Source organism: Antechinus flavipes, chromosome 1 (assembly GCF_016432865.1).
Source record: "Antechinus flavipes isolate AdamAnt ecotype Samford, QLD, Australia chromosome 1, AdamAnt_v2, whole genome shotgun sequence".
In the NCBI taxonomy this organism is placed as follows: domain Eukaryota; kingdom Metazoa; phylum Chordata; class Mammalia; order Dasyuromorphia; family Dasyuridae; genus Antechinus; species Antechinus flavipes.
The window spans coordinates 706,331,243-706,351,591 of record NC_067398.1 but is presented as its reverse complement, the minus strand read 5'-3'; the positions used below and the strand labels follow the sequence as shown (position 1 = coordinate 706,351,591).

At 50.6% G+C, this 20,349-nt stretch overlaps 1 protein-coding gene across 4 annotated transcripts in view; it reads left to right on the top strand.

The window, feature by feature from the left end:
• Positions 1–7,406: 7,406 nt before the first annotated feature.
• MSI1 (musashi RNA binding protein 1) overlaps positions 7,407–20,349 on the top strand; it is a 32,681-nt gene continuing 19,738 nt past the window's right edge. For 2 of the 4 annotated variants that reach the window (XM_051972935.1, XM_051972934.1), the window contains exons 1-6: positions 7,411–7,637; positions 7,865–7,905; positions 8,799–8,880; positions 9,003–9,087; positions 12,705–12,746; positions 15,040–15,132. In XM_051972935.1, coding sequence (XP_051828895.1) covers positions 7,579–7,637; positions 7,865–7,905; positions 8,799–8,880; positions 9,003–9,087; positions 12,705–12,746; positions 15,040–15,132 — 402 coding nt within the window. In that variant the 5' untranslated portion in view covers positions 7,411–7,578. Of the gene's footprint in view, positions 7,638–7,864; positions 7,906–8,798; positions 8,881–9,002; positions 9,088–12,704; positions 12,747–15,039; positions 15,133–20,349 lie in introns of all 4 variants that reach the window. The other 2 variants (XM_051972936.1, XM_051972937.1) reach the window with 2 other exon arrangements.

The window sequence follows — 20,349 nt, the reverse complement described above, 5'->3', positions numbered from 1 at the left end:
CCTGATCCTTAATATTTTCTTTTCCGAGGCTTAAAGCTCTGACCCTAGGCCACCCGGAGCCACCCGGGGAGGAGGAGGAACACAGAGGATAGGAAGCAACATCCAATAAGAGTTTCCTCGGCTTCCCCCTCCACCCGGTGCCCTCTCCACAGCCTCCCCAGGGGCCAGCAGGAAGTCCACAGCATCCACCGCCGGTACAAACACCTTTTCTTCAGGACATGCATAAGTGTAACCGGAAGCCACCAACTGACTGGCATTGCCCCTGGGCTGCCTACAGACCTGTGGTTTGCATTCTCCCAGGTCTGCATTTTCAGTTTCCCAAAATAAACACCCCCCAAAAACAAAAGAAAGACAAAAAGAGACACGCTTTTAGCTCCTCTTGTCTTTAGTCTGACATCTCGGGGTTATTAATTGACCAAATCTGGGAAATTGGTTAATTACACCTAGAAGAAACTTCAAGATATTTCCAATATCCACTCCCCAAAGTATTGACTTTTGTGCTGCCTTAGAAAGCTAATGTGCCTATCATTAGGCAGGAGCATTGGGAAAGTCAGGGAGTCAGCAGGCTGGGGGAGGAGGATAGACTACTCAATTGTGTTCCTATGGCAGTCTATTTCATTCCATAGTGCCTAGCACTCCCGATGCAGGGCAGAAGTCAGAAGCCATAATTAAATGAGACCTGAGTCGAGTTGCTGCTTTGGGGAAGGGATCCTATGCCAAGGAGACGGTAAAAAAAAGAAATCAGGACTTTTCAAAGAAAGGGAGGAGGATGGATAGACTGTAGCTGTTGAGAAGAGACAATGTTTGCTATAAATCAAGTTATCTTACAGTGCATTCTCTGTAACCCGGCAAGAGTCGGTTAAGTCAATATGCTGGTTAATAGTTACCATTTCTGTTTATTTCGATAATAATCGGTCAACAAGCATTTATGAAGGCTTTACTATTTTCCGGGCTATGGGTTAAGTATTGTTTTCCTGTCCTCAAAGAGCTTACATTGTTTAGTGGAGAGAGAGAGAGAGAGAGAGAGAGAGAGAGAGAGAGAGAGAGAGAGAGAGAGAGAGAGAGAGAGAGAGAGAGAGAGAGAGAGAGAGAATAAATTATAAATAATTATGTACATACACATATAGACATAAATATATACATATACATATACACACAGTGGATATATCACACCACTTTATATAGATGATTTCATTTGAGCCTTACAACAATCCTGTGAGTTAGGATATGATCTGTACTCACTTTCAAGGTGGGGAAACTGAGGCCTAGAGAAATCAAGTCAGAGGTGATCAGCAAATCCAGGTGTTCTTGACTTTGAGCCTAGCACCGTTAGCCATTATAGCACACAGCCTTGCTAAGGAACTGAAATTCACTTCCTATTGGCAGTCTATCCCCTTGTTGCTTCACTAGAGAGTCTGGGAGAGCTGTCATAACCAAAAATATCCATTTTTCCAGCACCCAAAATCGTGGCAAGTTTATATCTAACTTGGTTATGCTTGTCCACAAAGCACAGATCTTCCCATCAGTTCCTCGTGCTCAGGTTCTTTCCAGCCCAGAACTTTTACAATCCTCAAGAACTCAAATTCACCTTCATGTCACAAAATTCACCTTCAGAGTCACTTAAAAATATTCTTCACTAATTATCAATTTCCAAGGAAGTAAAATACAAAATGATATACACCAAAACTATGAATCATAATCTTTTCCTTCTTTCTTTTCTTTCTACCTCCTTCCTTTCCTTCCTTCCTTCCCTCCTTTTCTTTCTTTCCTTTTCTCCCTCCCTCTTCCTAGCTTTCTTTTCTTCCCTTTCTTCATTTTCTTGTTCCTTCCTTCATTTTTCTTTCCATTTTTCTTCACTCCCTCCTTCTTCCTTGTTTCTCCCTTTTTTTCTTTTCTTCATCTCTTCTTTCTTTCTTTTCTTTTTCCTTTTTTCTCTTCCTTTTCTCCCTCCTTCCTTTCTTCTTTTCTTCTCTACTTTTTTCTCTTTCTTTCCTCCCTTTTTAATTTCTTCTTTCTTTCCTTCTTTTCCCACTCAGAAAGATCTTGCAGTTTCAAGTCCACACTTAGTAACATTAATCTTCATTGTCCCAAAGTTGAACGGAGGGGGCAGTAATTAGAATGCTGATAAAATAGGAAGTTTAAATGTAGCTACATCTTGGTACCATGAATCAATATTCATAGAATGTCAAGTTTGGAAGGTCCTTAGAAATTAATATTCACTTCATTCATTAAAAATTTATTATATACATCCTAATGCTAAGTACTAGGAATACAAAGGCAAAGGATGAAATTGTACTGACCTCAAGGAGCTTACAATCCAATAGGTTTTCTGGCTCTCACCAAATCTGGATTATTATGTTCAATTCTGTTAGCTCAGTTTAAGGAGAGCATTGAGAAACTCAAAAATGTCCAGAAAAAAGGCAACTAGGATGGTAAAGGATCTTAAATTCAAGCCATATCAAAATTGGTTGAAGAAATGGGGTATGTGTACCCTAAGGAAGAGAAGACTCAGGAGAGGGACAGGCTTTCTCCTGTGATACTCATTTTCCTCCAGTCCACATTTCAGAACCCAAACTTCTATTCAAAGTTGAGCTCAAATGCCAACCCTTACAAGAGCCCAAAGGGATGTCCATCCATTGGAGAATGGATAAACAAATTCATGTTCATGGTTATAATGGAATATTATCATGCTGTTAAGAAATGAGGAAATGTATTGTTTCAGAGAAACTTGGAAAGACCTATCTTTCCAGCGGATGCGGAGTAAAGTGAATAAACAGAACCAGGAAAACAATGTATATAGTAAGATTATAAGAAAAAACAATTTTGAAATACTCAAGAACTCTAATTAATGCAATGGCCAATTAGAAGTCTGTGAGACTGGTGATGGAACATTCTAGCTATCTCTTGATGGAGAGATGATGGACTTAGGTTGCCAAGTAAGACACAAGCAATGTCAGGATTTGTTTTTCTTGCCTATGTAAATTTATTAAGAAGGGCTTTCTGTTCTTTTCTTATTTCCAGTAAGAGAGTAGGAAAATAATAATCAAAAAGAAAGGAAGGAAGGAAGGAGGGGAGAGAGAGGGGAAAGGAAGGAAGGAAAGAAGGAAGGAAGGAAGGAAGGAAGGAAGGAAGGAAGGAAGGAAGGAAGGAAGGAAGGAAGGAAGGAAGGAAACAAGAAAGAAATAAAAAAGAGGGGAGTGGATCCTTGAGACAGCTTTCTTAAAAATACCAAGATCTGAGGACCAGTTCTCCAGAAGAGAGAATAGGCAGTGTCATGAAGAGACCATTTTAGGTTTGACATCAGGGAACTTTTCCTAATGGTCAGAGATATTCAACATTAAAATGAGCTGATTATATAGAACCTTCCCCATCCCAAACTCCTTGTCATGGAGGTGAGGGGGAAGGAGGAGAGACTTAGCACTTCTCACAGAATCCCAGAATTTCACAGAATTCTGGGATTCTGGGATCTAATTCTACTCCATTTTACTGCAAAGGAAAACGATTTGCTCAGTATCACAGTGACTTTTTCATGTGGTATAGTGGAAAGAGTTCTGAACAATCAGAAGACCTGATTTGAATCCCAGCTCTATCCCTCACCACCTATGTGAGAAATAACTTGATAGAATCATAAAACTAGAGCTGGAAAGGACCTCAGAGGCCATTTAATTCAACTTTCTGATTTCTTCCTTTCTAAGACCCAGGGAAATTAAATGCCTCTTCTAAAGTCACACAGTCCATGATAGAGTTGGGAACGCTCTTGGTCTCAATTTCTTTACCTGTAAAATGAAAGCATTGAACTAAATGAGTCCATTTTGAAGATGGGAAGACAGAGGTCCAGGAAGAGAGAAGTCAGGTATGACTGCTATAACTATAGACTGTCTTTGTGTTTTTCCATCCCAGTTATTCTTAAAGAACGTTCTTCTCTGACCCGTAGTGTGAGAGATATCATCGCTCCATTTTACAACTGGGTACACTGAGGCACGGTGAAATGTCCAGTCTCACACAGCAGAAGGCCTCTGACTCAGAGAAAATGCCTGGTTATTTTGTCGGTATGCTGATGTCCTTTGGAGTTCACCCGTGTCTCTGCCAGGCTAGATCCCACCAATGTCCTATGTTTGTGTTTGCTCAAGATTTGGTAGAGATAATCATTTTCTATCCTCCCCCTCTTTTTCTGTGTATTTCTAAATCCTATGCTACAGCCCAAGGTAGGCTGGGAAGTGAAAAGGGTGGGTGTGGGTGAGTCAGGGATGAAAGAGCCAGAAAGGGCAAGTTATTTTTCAATCGCCTGGGGGGACAGGATAACCCTGCAGAGAGCTCCCAGAAGGTATGCAAGTCTAATTCAATCCCCCAAAGCATTTTTTATTATATTAAATGCCTACCATATGCTAGGCTATGGGGATATAAAACCAGAACAACAACAAAAACAACCTCCCCCTCTTCGAGAAGGTTACCTTTTCTTGGGGGTGGGGGGAGTGTTACAACACACAAACAGATCCTAGTTACCTGTGTGTGTGAGAATGAAAAATAGACTTGGTGAGGTAGTATGGTTCAGTGGTTCAGTGGAAAGGTCACAAGACTTAGAATCAGAACCTGACTTACCGAGTATAGGATCTTAGGCGAGTCATTTCCATTCTCTTGGTCAATCAATCAACCAATGTTTATTAAGTATTTACTATAGGAGAGGCAGTTTGATGGCTCAGGGATAGAGTGAGGAACCTGGAGTAAGGAAATCCTGAGTTCAAATCCAATCTCAGAAATTTACTACTTTATGCGGAGGCAAGTCACTTAATATCTATTTGTCTTAATCCATCAGAGAAGGAAATGGCAAAGGATTCTGGGATCTTTGCTAAGAAAATCCTCTGGGCAGTATTGATGAGTTATGGCCCATGAAGAATCAGACAGAACGATGACCACCTGAGTGAGGGACCGTGTTTCTATTTGGGGGAGGAGACCAAAAATGAACTAATCCCTGCCTTCAAGGAGATTACCTTCATTTAGGGGAGATAGCATGTGCACCTATGACTCCATACGGATCCTATGCAGAATGAATATAAGGTAGTTTTAGAAGATAGCAGCTTGGGGAGAAGGGGGAGGAGGCAGGGAACAGGAAAGGCTTTGTGAGTTTTAAAGGAAACCCAAGAAGGGTGTGCCTCCCAGGCACAGGAGCTCAGTTAGTATGAGGAGAAGGAAGGCAGGAGATGGTCTAAAGTCATGTGTTCCAAGTCAAGGAGCTGAAAAACTGAGTAAGAGAAGAAGCCCCCAGTATAGGACTGGCCAGCAATTGCCTGATCTACAAGAATCATTTCACAAATTGATTCCAAGCTTTTTTTTTTGTTCTTTTTTCCCAGAAATAGCTCTCTTAGGAGTTTGTACCTGGCAGGATGCTCTACTTGGATCCTGAAAATTACCTGGGTGCAAATTCTGCCTGTGACTTTCACTAGCCTGGAGAAAAGTCACTTAATCTTTCTAAAAACTTGAGCAAAATAATATCTGCAGTATGTCCCTACTACCTCTCAGGCTCCTAGTGAGCCTTGAATGAGACAGTCCTTATAAATTGCTTTGAAACCTTTAAACCTGGGTGGGGGAAGTTGTGGTCAGAGCAAAGGCTTGGCTACCAGAGGGAATGGTAACCGTTGGCAGCCGGCCAGCAATTGGCTGGAATGTCGAGTGTGCCAAGGGGAATAATACCAGACGAGGCTGGAGATCCCCAGGTTCAGTTCCATCCAAGAAGCATTTGTCAAGCACGGTCTCTGTGCCAAGCATTGTGTCGGGCACTCAGATACAAACACGAGCATGTGTCTGCTACGTGCCAGGTATTGGGAACATCCAAAGAAAAACAGGTTCTGTCTTCAAGAAGTTTATATTCTGTTGGAGAAAGCCAGTCTGTAATTAGGTGAGTGAGTTCAAAATATAGGCAGGGTAGTTGGGGGTGGGGGAGGCTTCCCATTAGGGTGACTGGGTCTTGAGCTGAGCGTTAAATGGAGTTAAGGATTCTAAGAGACAGAAGGGAGAAGAGGAGCCTTCCAGGCTGACAGCAAGAAAAGGGTTAACAAAACAGCCTGCCACCAAGGGACTGTCATTGAGTCCCAGCTGGTGAGTATGTTTTTCAGGATGGTTGCTAATGAGATAGAAGGGGAAGAGAAAGGAAGTTTCACTTGAACCTGGGATGGGTCACCTTCTTGTCCCATTGGGTAGAGGGAGCAGCAGGGCCAGGTTTGCCAGTAGGACATTGGAGCTAGAAGAATGTAAGCTTCTTGAAGGCAAGGACTTTTGGGTTTTGGCTCCTAATCTCTAGCCCCTAGCCCAAACCTCTGTTGATTTCAACCTGGTCCTTAAATTGAACTGCTGGGATCTTAGGGCCATTCAGTTCTGATCATTTTATTTTAGAGATACAGGCACGGAGGCTCATGGGACATGGACTTGTCCAAGGTAGGGGCTGGAGAGGTTGAGAAAAGGTTCCAGACTCCTAGCTTCTCTCTAAGAACATTTTCTCTTCTCCTGGCCCTGGTGAAGGTGATTTATAAGCGGCCCCAGTGCACTTTTAGTGTCGGGAGAGGATGGAGGACAGTGGCAGCCCGAAGTGAGTTTGGGAGGAAGGACTTCTGGGCTGGGTATCCTTCTCCCACCAGGTGGAGGCAGCTCCAGGCCTAGGCAACCGGGACCCTTCCCACCTACCTAAAGGCCTAATTGTTTAACCCTTTCCCTGCTGGCCCCAGCCTCAATAAAGGGATGGGATGAGGCAAGGCGCTGTTAGGGGAGGGAGGGAGTGGGAGGGAGTGCCTTGATCCTTGAGCAGGATAGAGATGGTTCCCCGAATGGGGCAAGACTGCTTAAGGGTCTTAAGAGAACTGGAGAAAAGCTCCAGCTAGGTCTGAGGTGGGGGGGTCCAATACTCCAGAACTCTCCTGGTATTGCCACTGATCGCTTGAAGTGGGGGTGGGGATGGGCACTCACCCTGGTCTGGGTACAGTGTGTACATGTGCCTGAGTTCGTGAGGGTGGGGGGAAAAGGAAGAGCTTTCAAACAGAGCTGGGTACTCCTACCACCAGGCACAGCATTGGGGAGGGGGAGGTAAGGGGGTGCTCCTCACAGGGGCCACTGCACGATGGGGGAGATCGCCTTAAACCCGAGGCGTGGGGATCTCGGACACCTGGCACAAGGGTGGGGGTGCAGAAAAGGCTCTTCCCACCCGGCAAGGGAGGGTGGGGAGCTTCGGGGCTCCGCTCCTCTCCGGAGCTACTCAGAGGGAGAGGAGGGGGCTGGCTAGGGGCCCCTCCGTCCTGGCCCTCAGCTGCACCCCACCACCCCCGCAGCCGCCGCGGCCGCTTCTGCCAGCCCTAGAGGGAGGCAGGCGCTGGGCTTTATGCGCGCGGGGCGCCGGGGGGAGGAGCCCGCAGGTTGGCCCCGGCCGGGCCCTCCCCTCCCGTCCCCGCCCGCCCGCCCGAGCGGGGTCGGGGGAGGGGGCAGCATGGCCTGTCCGTCCGGCCCCCTCCGCCGCCGCCGCTCTCCTCCTCTGCCCCGCGCCGAGCGCCGCCGCCGCCGCCGCTCCACTCGCCCTGCCGCCCGCCGCGGGTCCCGATGGAGACAGACGCGCCTCAGCCCGGCCTCGCCTCACCGGACTCGCCGCACGACCCCTGGTACGGCCCGGCCCGGCCCGGCCCGCCCGGGCCCCCGGGCCTCCCCCGGCGGCTGCTCCCGCCGCCCGGAGCCACCAACATGGCCGATGCCGGGGCCGGCCGGGCCTCCCACCCGGCCCGGAGCCGGCGCCGCTCAGCCGCCCGCGCCCCGCGCCCCGCGCTCCCCCGGCCCCGCGGCCGGCCCCCGCTCACTCGGGCTCTTTGTGTCTCTCCCCCTCCTCCCGCAGCAAGATGTTCATCGGGGGACTTAGCTGGCAGACTACGCAGGGTGAGCGGGGCCGGGGCCCGGCCCGGGGGAGCGGGAGGGACCCCTGCCTGGACGGGACGGACGGGCACGGGGCACGGGCGGCCCCGGAACCGGACACCCCACCGCCCCCAGCCCCGCTCGCTCCCGGCGCGCTCCTGGCCAGCCTGGCACCGGCCCCGGGACCTCCCCTCCCGGGCGCCCGGGGCTCCTGCCCGGCCATCGGGGACACTCCGCCCCCCCACCCGGCTCCCCATCCTGGGTGATCGAGAACCCCCCCCGAGGAGCCCGCGCCCCTTCCCCGACCCCGCGGGGGTCCGAATCTGGGGCTGGCCGCTCCCCTCCCCCCCAACTTCACCCACCGCGGATCCGAGCCGCGCTGAGACCACAAGGGAGCGAACGGGAGAGCCCCGAACGGCCAGGTCGGGGGAGAGAGGGCCCAGGGCCGGGGCTGGGGTGAGGAGCTCTGCGCTGGGCAGCCTGGGCCCCCGGGACCAGCCGGGAGGGAGCGGAGCCTCCAGCGCGCGGGCGGGCGCCGCGCAAACTCCGCCCGGGCGCCGGCTCTCGCACCTGCGGCTCAAACTTTTGTAACCCGGTGGTGGCGGGAGTCAGGTTGGAACCCCGGGAGGAGCCGGGAGCCCGACGGACCTGCAGCCCCGGGTCCCTGCCGCCAGATTTCCGGAGCCACACCGGGCTGCCTGCCTGCCTGCCTGCTCGCCTGCCGGCTCTCCCCAGTTGCTGATGGCAGGGCTCCCGGCCCGTGGGAGGGAAGGGGGCCACGATTAGACCGCGGCCGAAGCGGGCTCCGAAGGTGGCCCCAGAGCCTCGAGGACTCTCGGGGGGCTAGGGGCCCAATAAGGGCAGGGAGGGGTGCCCTGGGGCCCTGGTCTGGTCCGAAGCCGGGTGTGTGGTTGCAGAGGGCCTACGGGAGTACTTCGGCCAATTCGGGGAAGTGAAGGAGTGTCTGGTGATGCGGGACCCGCTGACCAAGAGATCCAGGTGAGCCCCCCCACCCCCTCCCCCCTGGGCCCTCGGCCCTCTCCTTCCCTCCCGCCGGCCTTTGCCCTAACCTCGGCGATTTTCTTTCCTTTTCTCCTCCATCTCTGCCCCACTGGGACCAGGGGGTTTGGCTTCGTCACTTTCGTGGACCAGGCAGGGGTGGATAAGGTACTGGCCCAATCCAGGCACGAGCTGGACTCCAAAACGGTGAGTAAGGATGCTGGCGGGGAGGGGGGAGAGGAACCTAGATAGGTTTCAATAGCTGTGAGTGACAGTGAGCCACCCACGGCAGGTCTTTGGCCAGTGGCTCCGAAGGGAGTTTTGGTGTCCCCACCTGCCCTAAGGGGACAGAGACTCCAAGGCCCAGTCAGGGTCAGTCTTCTCTCCCCCCCCCCCCCCACTCCCCTTTCAGTGAACTGCTGGAGAAGGGGAGGAGGAAGCTGGCTTTCCAGAGCCTGGGCATTAATACCAAAGAGAAACTGAAGGTGGAGTGGAGGGGGGGGGAGGCAACTAGGGTGGGGTTAGGGTCAGCCTGGCTGCTGGACCCTCCCCCCAGCCCAACCTGGGTGAGTCAGGATGGTAATGACCTACCCCGTGGCATCTCTCTGACTCCTACTAAGCAGTGTTTGCCTCAGATAAGACCTTCCCTGTTCTGCTCGGTCCTCCCTGAAGTAGGTGGACTCCTCTCAGGGTGCTGAGACCAGGTTTTGTTCCCCTCCCCATCCCCCCCTCCCGCTTCGGGTCAGGGGGCCTCCTCCCTTTGTCTCTTTGGTGGGTGGGTGAAGTTCTGGAAAGCCACCTGGGTTCCAGGTGATGGGTTCTGTGGCGCTAAAAGGCTCATGGGAGAAGACCTCCCAGTCCTCCAGGAGCTGGGTCTCCGAGTCTGACTCATTTCAAAGCCAAACTTCTAGAACGTTTTGCCAGCGTCTCCTTAACCCCTGGCCCTGGGCCTGCAGAGGGCATTTTCTGGGGCCGCGGTCGGGGCATGTTGATGGCGGTAATGTGGCCGTGGGGTCGCCCCCCGTGGCGGTGGCCGTGGATGAGGGGAGTGGAGGAGGCTGTGGAAGCTGTCTGTGGGTGAGACAGGACAGTGTGATCTCTGGAGCTTTCTTCCCCTACTCCCCCACGCTCTCTGGGCACTTCCCCAGCCCTGGGCCTCCCTGCTCAGCTCAGCCACTGGCTCCTGTTTACCTATAACAATGACTAGTTGTGCAGAAGAATTTGTTAAATTACCATCTGTCCCCTCCAGCCCCAGAACTCCTGTTATCTCTGCCCAGTGGCTCCTCTCAGAGTAATGAGAAAATGAGGCCAGGCCACAACTTTGCGGGCTCCGAAGGCATCTTCTTGGCAGCGGCTGAATGACATGGGCTGGGAGTGGACCAGACAGTGGGTCATTGTTTTTGCTTATTATCTTCCATGGGCCTCCTGCTCTCCTCTGGTCCCCTGTCCTCAGAATGCACCGAGGCTGTAGGCCCGATTCAGGAAGCCAGAGATTTGGGGGAGTGGGCGTGGGCCCGGGGAGCCTGGTGGGCACAAAAGGGGAGGAAGGAGGCAGGAAGGGGGCGAGATGGATATCCCTGGGAGACACAGGAAGGGCAAGCTGCTCTCGGTTTGGAGACCTTCGGGCTGTGGGGAAGGGATGGGAGAAGAGGTTTACTCTGGAGTTTATTTTGGGTTCTGACTTTCACTTTGTATTTACTTGTTGAATTTATTTAGTTTGCTGGGTTCTGAGTCAGAGGGGGGATGGGGGTGTGTTGGAGTTGTGTATTCAGTAGGTCCGTGAATCTGTGCCTGCTTATGTGACTCTCCTATGAGCTGTGTGTGTGTGTGTGTGTGTGTGTGTGTGTGTGTTTGTGTTTATACCAACCGGACAGTCAGGCAGTAAACCTTTGGTTCCGATTGACAAGTGAATGGATGAGAGAAATGTTGGGGTGGGGGGGTAGAAGAAGCAGAGAAAAGCAGGGCTGGAAATCACAATACTAGTGAGGGGAAGTGGGCAGCTGTCATTTTTCCAGGGGACCAGTTGAGCCAGTGGGCTAATGGGAATGGTGCCAGATGGGTCATTCAAGCATCTGCTTTTCAGGGAGGTTGGAGGGGGGGAGGCGGGAAGAGAACGGATGACTCCTGTTTTGAGAGGTAGAGGGGAAAGAATCAGCTCTGGAGTTAGAGAATCTGGATTCAGATTTTGGCCCTGTTCATCCCTGTGTTGTCACCTCCCCCATGGGCCTCAGTTTCCTCGTCTGCAAAGTGAGGAACTCGGACCTGGTGACCTTTAATGTCTGTTCTGCCTCAAGAGTCTGTGATCTGTGAGCAGGTTTCCTAGGCAGGGCCTGTAAGTGTCTGGTTGCAGAAGAATGAGTTTTCTAGGACTAGACTGTTTGAACAAGAAGTCTTTCCGGTGGCTGGATAATGCTGGGGGCCGGGGGAGGAGGGAAGAAAGAGGAGGGGGAGATGAGTTATGAATTTTAAAATGACAAAAGTCTGTCTTCCTACCCCTCCTCCTTCTTTATGTCAGGGAACAGAGACAGAGTCCTTTGTAGAGGGCCCCTGGCTACATTATCTCTGCTGCCTCTTTCTGCATTGTACCCATTGGCCTTCAATGTCCATCAGCAGCGCCCGGGCCCGAGATAGTGCTCAGAAATGAATGCCAAACACTAAAGCAAATCCCTTCCTTCTCATCCTCTGCCTGGGCTGGGCTTACCTTGATTGTTCCCTGTCCTGGTCACACAGAGTTGGGTATTATCCTAGAACTGGCTACGCCCGTCCAGGAGCAAACCTGAGAGGTAGCTCTGATTTTGTTAAAGTCACGGTCAGTGGTTCTACATGGTCTGAGGACTGAGCCGGAGGAAGTCCGGACTCACCGGCAGCCCTCCTGCCTGTGTCTAGAAATCTCCAATGGGCTTTCTTTGGGGTACTCAGGCCAAATGTGAGGTGGTGCATTTTGGATATTAGCTGGTTTGTCTGGGCAGTAAATGGATATGTCCTACCTACCTCTCTAGAAAGTTTATGGGTAAAATCGATGACGGCCGAACACTGGTCTTGACTTTATAATGTAGCAAGTCCTTGAAAGTTTGACAGAAGAATCTCCAGCGTAGCCTTTATCTCGTTTTAAAATTCTACTTGTCACTGATTAACTGAATGATCTTGGGTACGTCACATAACTATCCTGGCCTTGGATTTTGTCATTTGTAAAATGAATAGCTGACCTCTAAGGTAATGGTCCCAGAGTAATGGTCTGGTTATCAGCTAGTTCTTACTTCATAGCAAAAGAGCCTGGGACTGAGGGGTGCTAGGGAAAGGGAATCACACTATGTGTCAGGCATTGTGTTAAGTAGTTTATAATAATTTGTAATACTTTTAAAATATTATCTTATTTGTTCCTCACAACAACCCTTAGAGCTTTTAATGATCCCTGTTTTACGGTGGAGGAAACTGAGGTAAACATTGGTCTTCTTGACTCCAGGCCTACATCTCTACCTACTGAACCACTAGCTTCTTCCTCTTAGAGGATTTATAGTTCCTTCATTGACAATTTATTTTTCAACGCCTGTCATGTGCAAAGCACCGTGCACTTGTCACTAGAGATAGAAAAATCCAAATGGAGATAGTCCCTGCCCTCGAGAAGCTTATATTCTATACGTTGTATTCCCTCCCATAGTAGAATGTAAACACTTCTTAGTGACTATGTGGCTAGCACCTAGGACAGTGCCATGCATGTAGGCGCTTAATAATTGTTTGAGGAATTGGGGATCTGTAAATAGCCACCGTGTGTCTCCTTGGAGGTGTCCAGTTCAAGCACGCTTCGTATTCCCATTCTGTTTCAGATCGATCCCAAGGTTGCGTTTCCTCGTCGAGCACAGCCCAAGGTAAGTTGTGGGAACCCTTAACTTTGAATACTACCCCCATCCCTAATGGGCAGATACTAGAGCTTCCCTTCCCAGCTTCCTTCATTCATAAGAATCTTTCTTCTTGCTCTCAGCAAAGGGGATCATGGTCTTTTATTTTAGCAAGGAGTACTTTCTAGGGCTTCAGGATACACCTTCTCACCAGTGAGCTTTGAGCTTAAGTCCCTGAACCATGTGGCATTAGGAACAATACAGAGGAGATAAACTCTTTTTCTTTCTCTGGCATGGGTAGGATGCTGCAGGTGAATTTTGTGCCATAAAGTTATAATAAACTCCTCGAGGGCTAGAGGAGGAACGTATTTTTGTTTTTGTGTCCCTAAAGCCTAGCATTGTGTCTAATACCTCCTTTCCCTGATTAGCGGAAGAAATCCATACTTTGTGGGGAACCAAGGTATAGGATCAATCGATGAACAAGCATGTATTAAGCACCTATCAGGTGCCAGGCCACTGTTCTAGGTGCTAGGGATCCAAAAAATCAAAATCTTCCCTGTTTTCAAGAACTTATGTTGTATAGAAGGGGGAAGAAAAAAGGTAACTTTGGGGGTTGGAGGCTTTTATGTTTGGTGTTCCTAGCACACAAAGATACGACTCGATTGAACCCAAATCTGAGCTTTCTTAGTTGGAGAGTATAGGAGAGGCCCTGCTCATAACCACTGATCTCTTTGCTGAGGGCTTAAGAGAAAAGAGGAACAGGAATGGGGCAAAGGAGTGGCCTGGAGTCTAATAATGAATCCCACCCTTCTCTGGGTCCCAGACACTTGTCATCTGTTGTCTTTCAACTCAGGTGGATCTGGCCTGGTTCCCAGGTGTCCTCATTCCACTGTGCCTCTGGAGAATTGTTCTGAATTAGGGGAGGGTTTCGGGGGAAAAAAACTGATTTCTGAGTTAGTGAAGCTATAACCTTCTGTCTCGGATGCACTTAGTTCATGGAAATGTGGAATTCTGGACTCGGAATCAAGGATCGATCCTTGAAATTTCCACCTTTAGAAGAGGAAAAATAGAATAAGCATGAATACACAAAGCATTAGAAGGGAAGGATTCAAAAATTAAGATATCTTATGAGTTGATTCCCCCCACCCCCAGTTCATTGAAATGTAAATAATTTGAAAGCAAGCTATGAATTGATTGTATCGATGGTTAATGTTTTTGTGGAAAATTATTCTGAAAACTTTTTTTTTGATTAAGAAATTTCCCAACCTTCTACATCCGCCCTATTCATTCATGTCCTGCTATTATCTGTTCCTCTCCTAGGGCCCCCAAGCCCATCTGGGACCTCTAAAGTTTTAGTGCCACTTGTGGGTTTAGAGACCAGAGGCTTCATTATAAGAGCCTTGAATTTGATTATGTATATATACTAGCAACTCTAAGAGTGATTTAGGGGCAAGTCTGGAAACATCAATTTTCCCCTTTTTTTGTATTGGGATATGCAGTAGGAGGCAATTCACCTTGAGAACTGGGAGAGAAGGGTGCACCCTGAAAAAAAGAGAGAAAAGGGAGGAAGGAGATGGAGGTTTGTGGAGCAGGCAGGGGACTGGTCTGGGAGGGGAGCAGGCCCAGGAACTGAAAACAATTACTGAGCAGGTATCTCAAGTTAGCCACACCAGGAAGCAAGCACATGGTCAGAATTGGGTTAATTCCATTAAGCAGTTCAGTGACAGAAGGTGCTTTAGAGTTAGGACTGGCTGGGAACCGTCTTGGATTAGCCATGCGCTCCTGGAGTAATTAGGACCATGTGTTCTTCCCAAAGCAGGGCAGGGGCCGAAAGGCTGCCAGAGGTTGGTGGCTGAGAGGAAATGTGGGAGAGGGATGACTGTGGGTCTTGGCCCCCCCCTGAAGTGGCAGTGGAGGGCACGGGGATCTGCCCATGTCAGAGATTTCCAGCAGACGTGGGCTCAGACCCCATGCTCTGGGTCAGGCTTCTGTGGAACCCACCTTCAAGGTGCAGCCTCCAGGGCTGGGCTTCTATGGGAACAGATAAGGGGAAAAAAAGGGGATCCAGGGCTCGTGTTGGGGCCGAGAGCATTAAAGGTAGTTTGTTAGGCAGGTACAGGAAAGGAAGAAAGAATTGAGTTCTGCAGGCCTACTGGGATATGCAGCTGCCTTGCAGTGGGGGGAGGCACCTCAAGGGTGCATGCTGTGGCCTGGGACCATGTATTGAATGTCAGCTGCTGTCCCTGCAGGGGAGCCAACCCCTGCTGCTGGTTCTGGGCTGAAGTGCTCAGATGCCCACTTCCCTGTCCCCTCCCCCTAACAGATGGTGACTCGGACCAAGAAGATCTTTGTAGGGGGGCTGTCGGTGAACACCACAGTGGAAGATGTGAAGCAGTATTTTGAGCAGTTTGGGAAGGTGGGTCTGAGCGCTTGGGGTGAGGGTCTTTGAAAGGGTTTATTCTTGGGGGCAGAGGAAGGGGGTTCAGATCTAAAGGAAGAAATGCCTCATTAGCCATTCCGGGGAACTGCGCCTCTTAGGTTGAGCTACCAATAGCACATGATGGGCATTCAAGAATTTTTTTTTATTTATTTTAACTGATTGGTTAGAAGACGCCTACCATGTTAATGTGATTTCTGTTAGAAACAGGGATGGCAAAGTCCCTATTCGAGATACAAGTAGTCATCACTGCCATCTCCCCTCCCAGGGGCAGGGGCCCCTTTGGGATCTAGGCCAGTTTCTTTGTGCCTCCAACCCTGGATATCTCCCAGGGGAGAGGATGTCACACAATAGCTGTCCCCATTCCTGGACCTTCCTCGATGTTTTTCTCTTGTTTACCTTCTGTATTTTCTTGTGCTTTTGCCTGGGTTCGGTGTGGTTCTTTCTTTCCCTTCTGGGAGTCTGCACCTGTCCAGGGTTGTGGCTTTCACCACCCCTCACCCACCCCACCACACACACACACACACACACACACACACACACACACCCCTACCTTTCCTAGTGATGATAATAGCACTCAGTACTCTTCCCATTTCCACCCACTCAGTCAGGAAGGGCGGGGGACTGTCCCTCTGACCCTCCCTAAAAGCCTGAAGAGCACCTTTGGTTACTAATCTGGCCCAAAACAATGATGCCCCAAGCCCTTGTAGGATTTCTAGTTATCTCAAAGAATGCTGGGAAATTCTTCCCTGAGAAATTTAAATTTAATTCACCTTTAATTTGAATATGTATATCTGCGTGAGTGAGTGAGTGAGTGCATGCACACATGTGTGTGTTTATAGGCTAGCAGGTGGAAGCATAGGCTACTTGGAGATCAGACTCAAGGTTTCCTAACGCTTAAAACACTGTGATTCAGTCTCTGGTTTATAACAACCCTGGGCATGGAAAGGGGAAGAGAGAGTGCAGAAGGTTGGGAGGTAAGCGTTTGGGGTCTCTATTACCTGCATGCACCCCTAGCTAGTGTTTCAGGCTTGTACCCAAATACTTTTTGGTGTGTGTCTTAAATAGGACAAGAAGGAAAAAAAAAATCAAAATTAGCCGTTGGACCCAATAAGTTGAAGTTTTTTTGGCCTCCTCAAAGAAAGCTTCTCAGGGAAAGTGGAGCAGAAAGGAAAGTTTGGGAGTGGGGAGCCCGGGAAAGTCACTTCCCTTCTCTCGGCCTCAGTTCCCTGATCTGTTCAGATGAGGCTGGACTGGATTTCGAAGTGACCTTTTCCAGCGCAGCCGTTCTGTGGTGTAAGGCCCCTTCTAGTATCAGTGTTCTAAGGTCCCTCCTTGAGGGCTGATAGTCTCCTTTGCAGTCGTCTCTATGGCAAAGTTGGGGGTTTGTTTTTTTAACCGTCACATCCCAGATCCCAACTTTGCACGGACTGGGGTTCTCTCTAGCCCTGATGTTCATGGCCTTTTCTGCAAAAGCCTCGCCCTTCTCCAGTCTCCGTGAGTCTGTGCCCTAACCCTCTGTATTCCAAGGCCCGCTCCCTGCCAACATTCGACGTCCCCCCATTCTCCTGCCCGAGCTCCTTTCTGGCGCTGCCTTTGTGTCCCGACGCTGTGAGGGCCCTGGCTGGCGCTCCCATTGTGTGTCGGAACATTCGCAGAGCCCTCGCCTTGGCGCTCGCGGGCCCTGTCTCAACGTTCTAAATTCGAACGTTCTTTCTGCCAACGTTCTAAGGCGGGAGCTCCCCGGCCGCCCTAACGTTCCGGGAGCCCGGGAGCCGACCCGCTCCTTCCAGACGGGCTCCCGGCTGCAGGGCTGACCCAGACGGGCAGGCAAGCAGGTGGGTGGGTGGGCAGGTAGGCGGGAAGCTTGGCCGGCCGGCCGGACTTCACGCGGGCAACCTTGGGTGGCGCGGGCTCGGCCTCCCCAGGGAACCCGGCCTCGAGGGTGGCCCCACCTCCTGGGTCTGGGATGGGGGGATGGGGGACGAGGGGCGGGGCCTCCCGGCCTCCCCGGGCTGGCTGGCCGGGCTCGGGGCTCCTCCTCGGGCCGCCTGCAGCGGGGTGTCTTTGTGTCTGTGCGCTGAGCATTAGAGCTCACGCTAATCTGATCCAGCAGCTGTGATTGGAGGCCGCCTGCCCCCGGGGCCGGGGTTACCATGACAACCGGGCCCCAGGAGAAGCCGTCAGCGGCAGGCTCTTTTGTTCGGACCTAAATCGGCGTTGGCATGTGAAACCGGCCCGGGGAGGCCGGGGGAGCCGGGGAGAATAGGCTGCCGGGGAGCAGGGGGACAGCCCGGAATGCCAAGGGCCCCGCGGAGGGAGGGGGAGGGAGCAAGGGAGGGGGACCGGCCGGGAGCGAGGGGCCCGCGGCCGCCACAGGGGGAACAATGGTCAGCGGGCGACGCCTGCCAATCTTGCTTAGTGGCCCCGGGGCCCGCCGAACTTGGCGGCTCTCACTGGTCAGCCGCGCGCACCAGCCTCCCTTCCCCTCCCCCTCCTGCCCCCTGGTTCCCATGGAGACCAAAGCCTATTAAGGACATTGCCTTGGAAGCCCATTGGAAGCCCCCGCTGGCCTCCCCTCGCCTGGCCTGCTGGGAGGGAGGGAGGGGACTGGGGGGAAGGGGGGGGAGCAGGGGCAGAGAGGCTTTGGAATTCGACCTGGGCCCCAGGCCACCCGACTGACCTGGCTACTTCCCCTGAACCCCGCCCCCCCCACCTCCCGTCATCCCTCTCTCCCCCCAAGGGCTAGGGCTGGGTGGGATCCTGGCCTGCCCCTGCCGCTCTTGGGAGAAGGAATCGAGGACCCTCCTTTAAGTCCTGAAATGGCTCTTCTGACAGAGGAAGAAACTGAGGCTGAGGGAGGGACGGAGGAAACTTTAGAGATCTTCTCTTTCCACTCTCATACAGTTGAGGGAAACTGAGACAAGAGAAAGATTATAGGATGAGAGATTTGGAACTAGAAAGGACCTCAGAGGACATCTGGTCCAAACCCCTCATTTGGCCCAGAGTGGCCCAGTTAACCTTCTAAACTTCAGATCAGGCAGGATTTCCAGGGCAAGGAGAGAAAGCCACTTGCCCCGGATTGTACAGGTAGTTTAGCACAGGCTTGCTTAGAACCCAGGCTCTTTATCATTCTAAAATGGAGCCATTACTGAGGTCATAAGATGGGGGAGAAGAGGGAGGTAAGGTTGCTCTGCCACATGCTGGTTTAGTGGGAGACCTCTTGGTCTTTGGGGATTTGCAAAGGAGAATTGGAAGAATAAAGGCCATGGGATTTGGAGAACCACTGAATTAGAATCCCAGTTCCTTTCCTCTTGGGACACTGGGCAAGTCCCTTCTACTGTCCAGGGCCTCATCAACATAATGAAAGCTCCTTGCAGCCAGGCCTGCTTTCATTTGTGTGGCCCCAGTCCCTGGTACCCAGCTCACTGTGTTCTGAAAAACCAGCTGAATTCAAGGAAAATGAGAGTTGGGCTGTATGTTCTTCCTCTAATCATCTATTTCTGTACTTGGCCTTCCTCAAATTAGTGTTAATCTCCTTGAGATCAGCGCCTAGGTAGTAGCTATTGTTAGCTCCCCAACACTGAGTCCAACAAAGTCTTTGAGGGGGAGAGAGAAACAGAGGAAAAGAAAAGAAGAAAGGAGGAGGTGGAGGGAGAGGAAGAGAGGGAGAAAGAAGGAAGAAAGGGAAGAGAGGAAAAATAGGGAGAAAGGGAAAGAGAAGGAAAAGAGAGAAGGGGAGAGAAATAGAGATGAAGAAAAAAGAAGGAACAGAGAGAAGAAATAGAGGGGAAAAGAGATAAACAAGGAAAATGGGAAAGAGAAGAAATAGAAAGAGATGGGGGGGGGGAGAAATAGAGGGAGAGAGAGAACACATATCAGTGTTGATTAGACAATAGCATTGATGGTAACTCCCAGAAATAAAATCATCAAATCTTCCTATTTAGAAATCACTTCAGAAATTATCTCTTCCAATCAAGGTCTTATCAGGAACTCCCTTTAGTTCCAGCAAGTCTGTCAGAGAGTTTGGAAATTGAATCATGTTCTACTACCTACTGACTATGTGCCTCAGTTTCCTCAACTGTAAAGATGGACAGGACTGGACTATATGATCTAGGTCTTTTCCAGTTTTGAAATTCTGTGATTCATATTCTTAATCAGGCAAGGACTGAGCACCAAGCCCTTGAAAGCATTGAGTCATATTGGGGGGTTGGAGGGAGGTTTAAGAAACTCCTTAATTGGATGGATAACCTTATGCAAGTCACCCCGTCTCTGTACCTCAGTTGCTCCCTCTGTAGAACTTTGAGCTTCACCATTGGGGCTCTTGCAGCTCTTAATATTGATTCTTGTTTAGATCTTGGGCCCAACTCTGTTTTGGGAGCAGCTCACAAGATGGTGCCCTGGGAGGTGGAGGTGGAACAGAGCTGCCCCAGTGTGTCTGGAGAGGTACCTGCAGCTTAGGCTGTTGCTGCATTTCCCTGAGGTTGAGGGGAGTCCCCTGTGTTGGTGTGTCTGGCAAAATTTGGGGTTAGTACTGGGTCTTTCCTGAGAGGGAAGGGAAGCGTTGGGGGCCAGATGGGAACTGTTCCATGTGTGTCTTCATAATGCAGTGCTTAGGACAGCACCAGGCTTCAAAATTTGGATCGATGGATAGACAGATTGATGAACTGTCTGTGACTAAAGCTGAGTAGTGTTTGTGGAGTCTCTCCTCACTTCAGAACCGAGGGGACGGGGAAGTACCTCCGTGGTGGGGCTACAGGAACCTTGAGAAAAAGAAAGGACATGTGGGAAGGTTAGGGGTGCAGGAGGAGGCAATGGGGACTCCCCTGATTCCACGGATGGGGGAAAGGTCACATACTGCTCAGGTTTTCTTGGGGTGACTCCCTTTAGCTTCGTTCCTGTCTGGCGTTTGGCAGGGAAGCGAATTTGGGGGAGGAAGCTCCAGGAAGGAGGAACTCTAAAGTTGGCTGCCAGAGCAAATCACCCCCTTATTACAGAAAGAGACGTCTCAGGGAAGGAACAGTTAGCCATTTTATGAATGTTGTGCGCCCCTTTTTCCAGTCTGATGAAGCCTAGGGACCCCTCGTCAGGGTAATGGTTTTATACATAAACTAAAACACACAGAATTACAAAGAAAAACAAAAAATGGTTTTGTTCCCAAAGATCATAGGTTAAGACTCCGGCCTTGGGGTGACT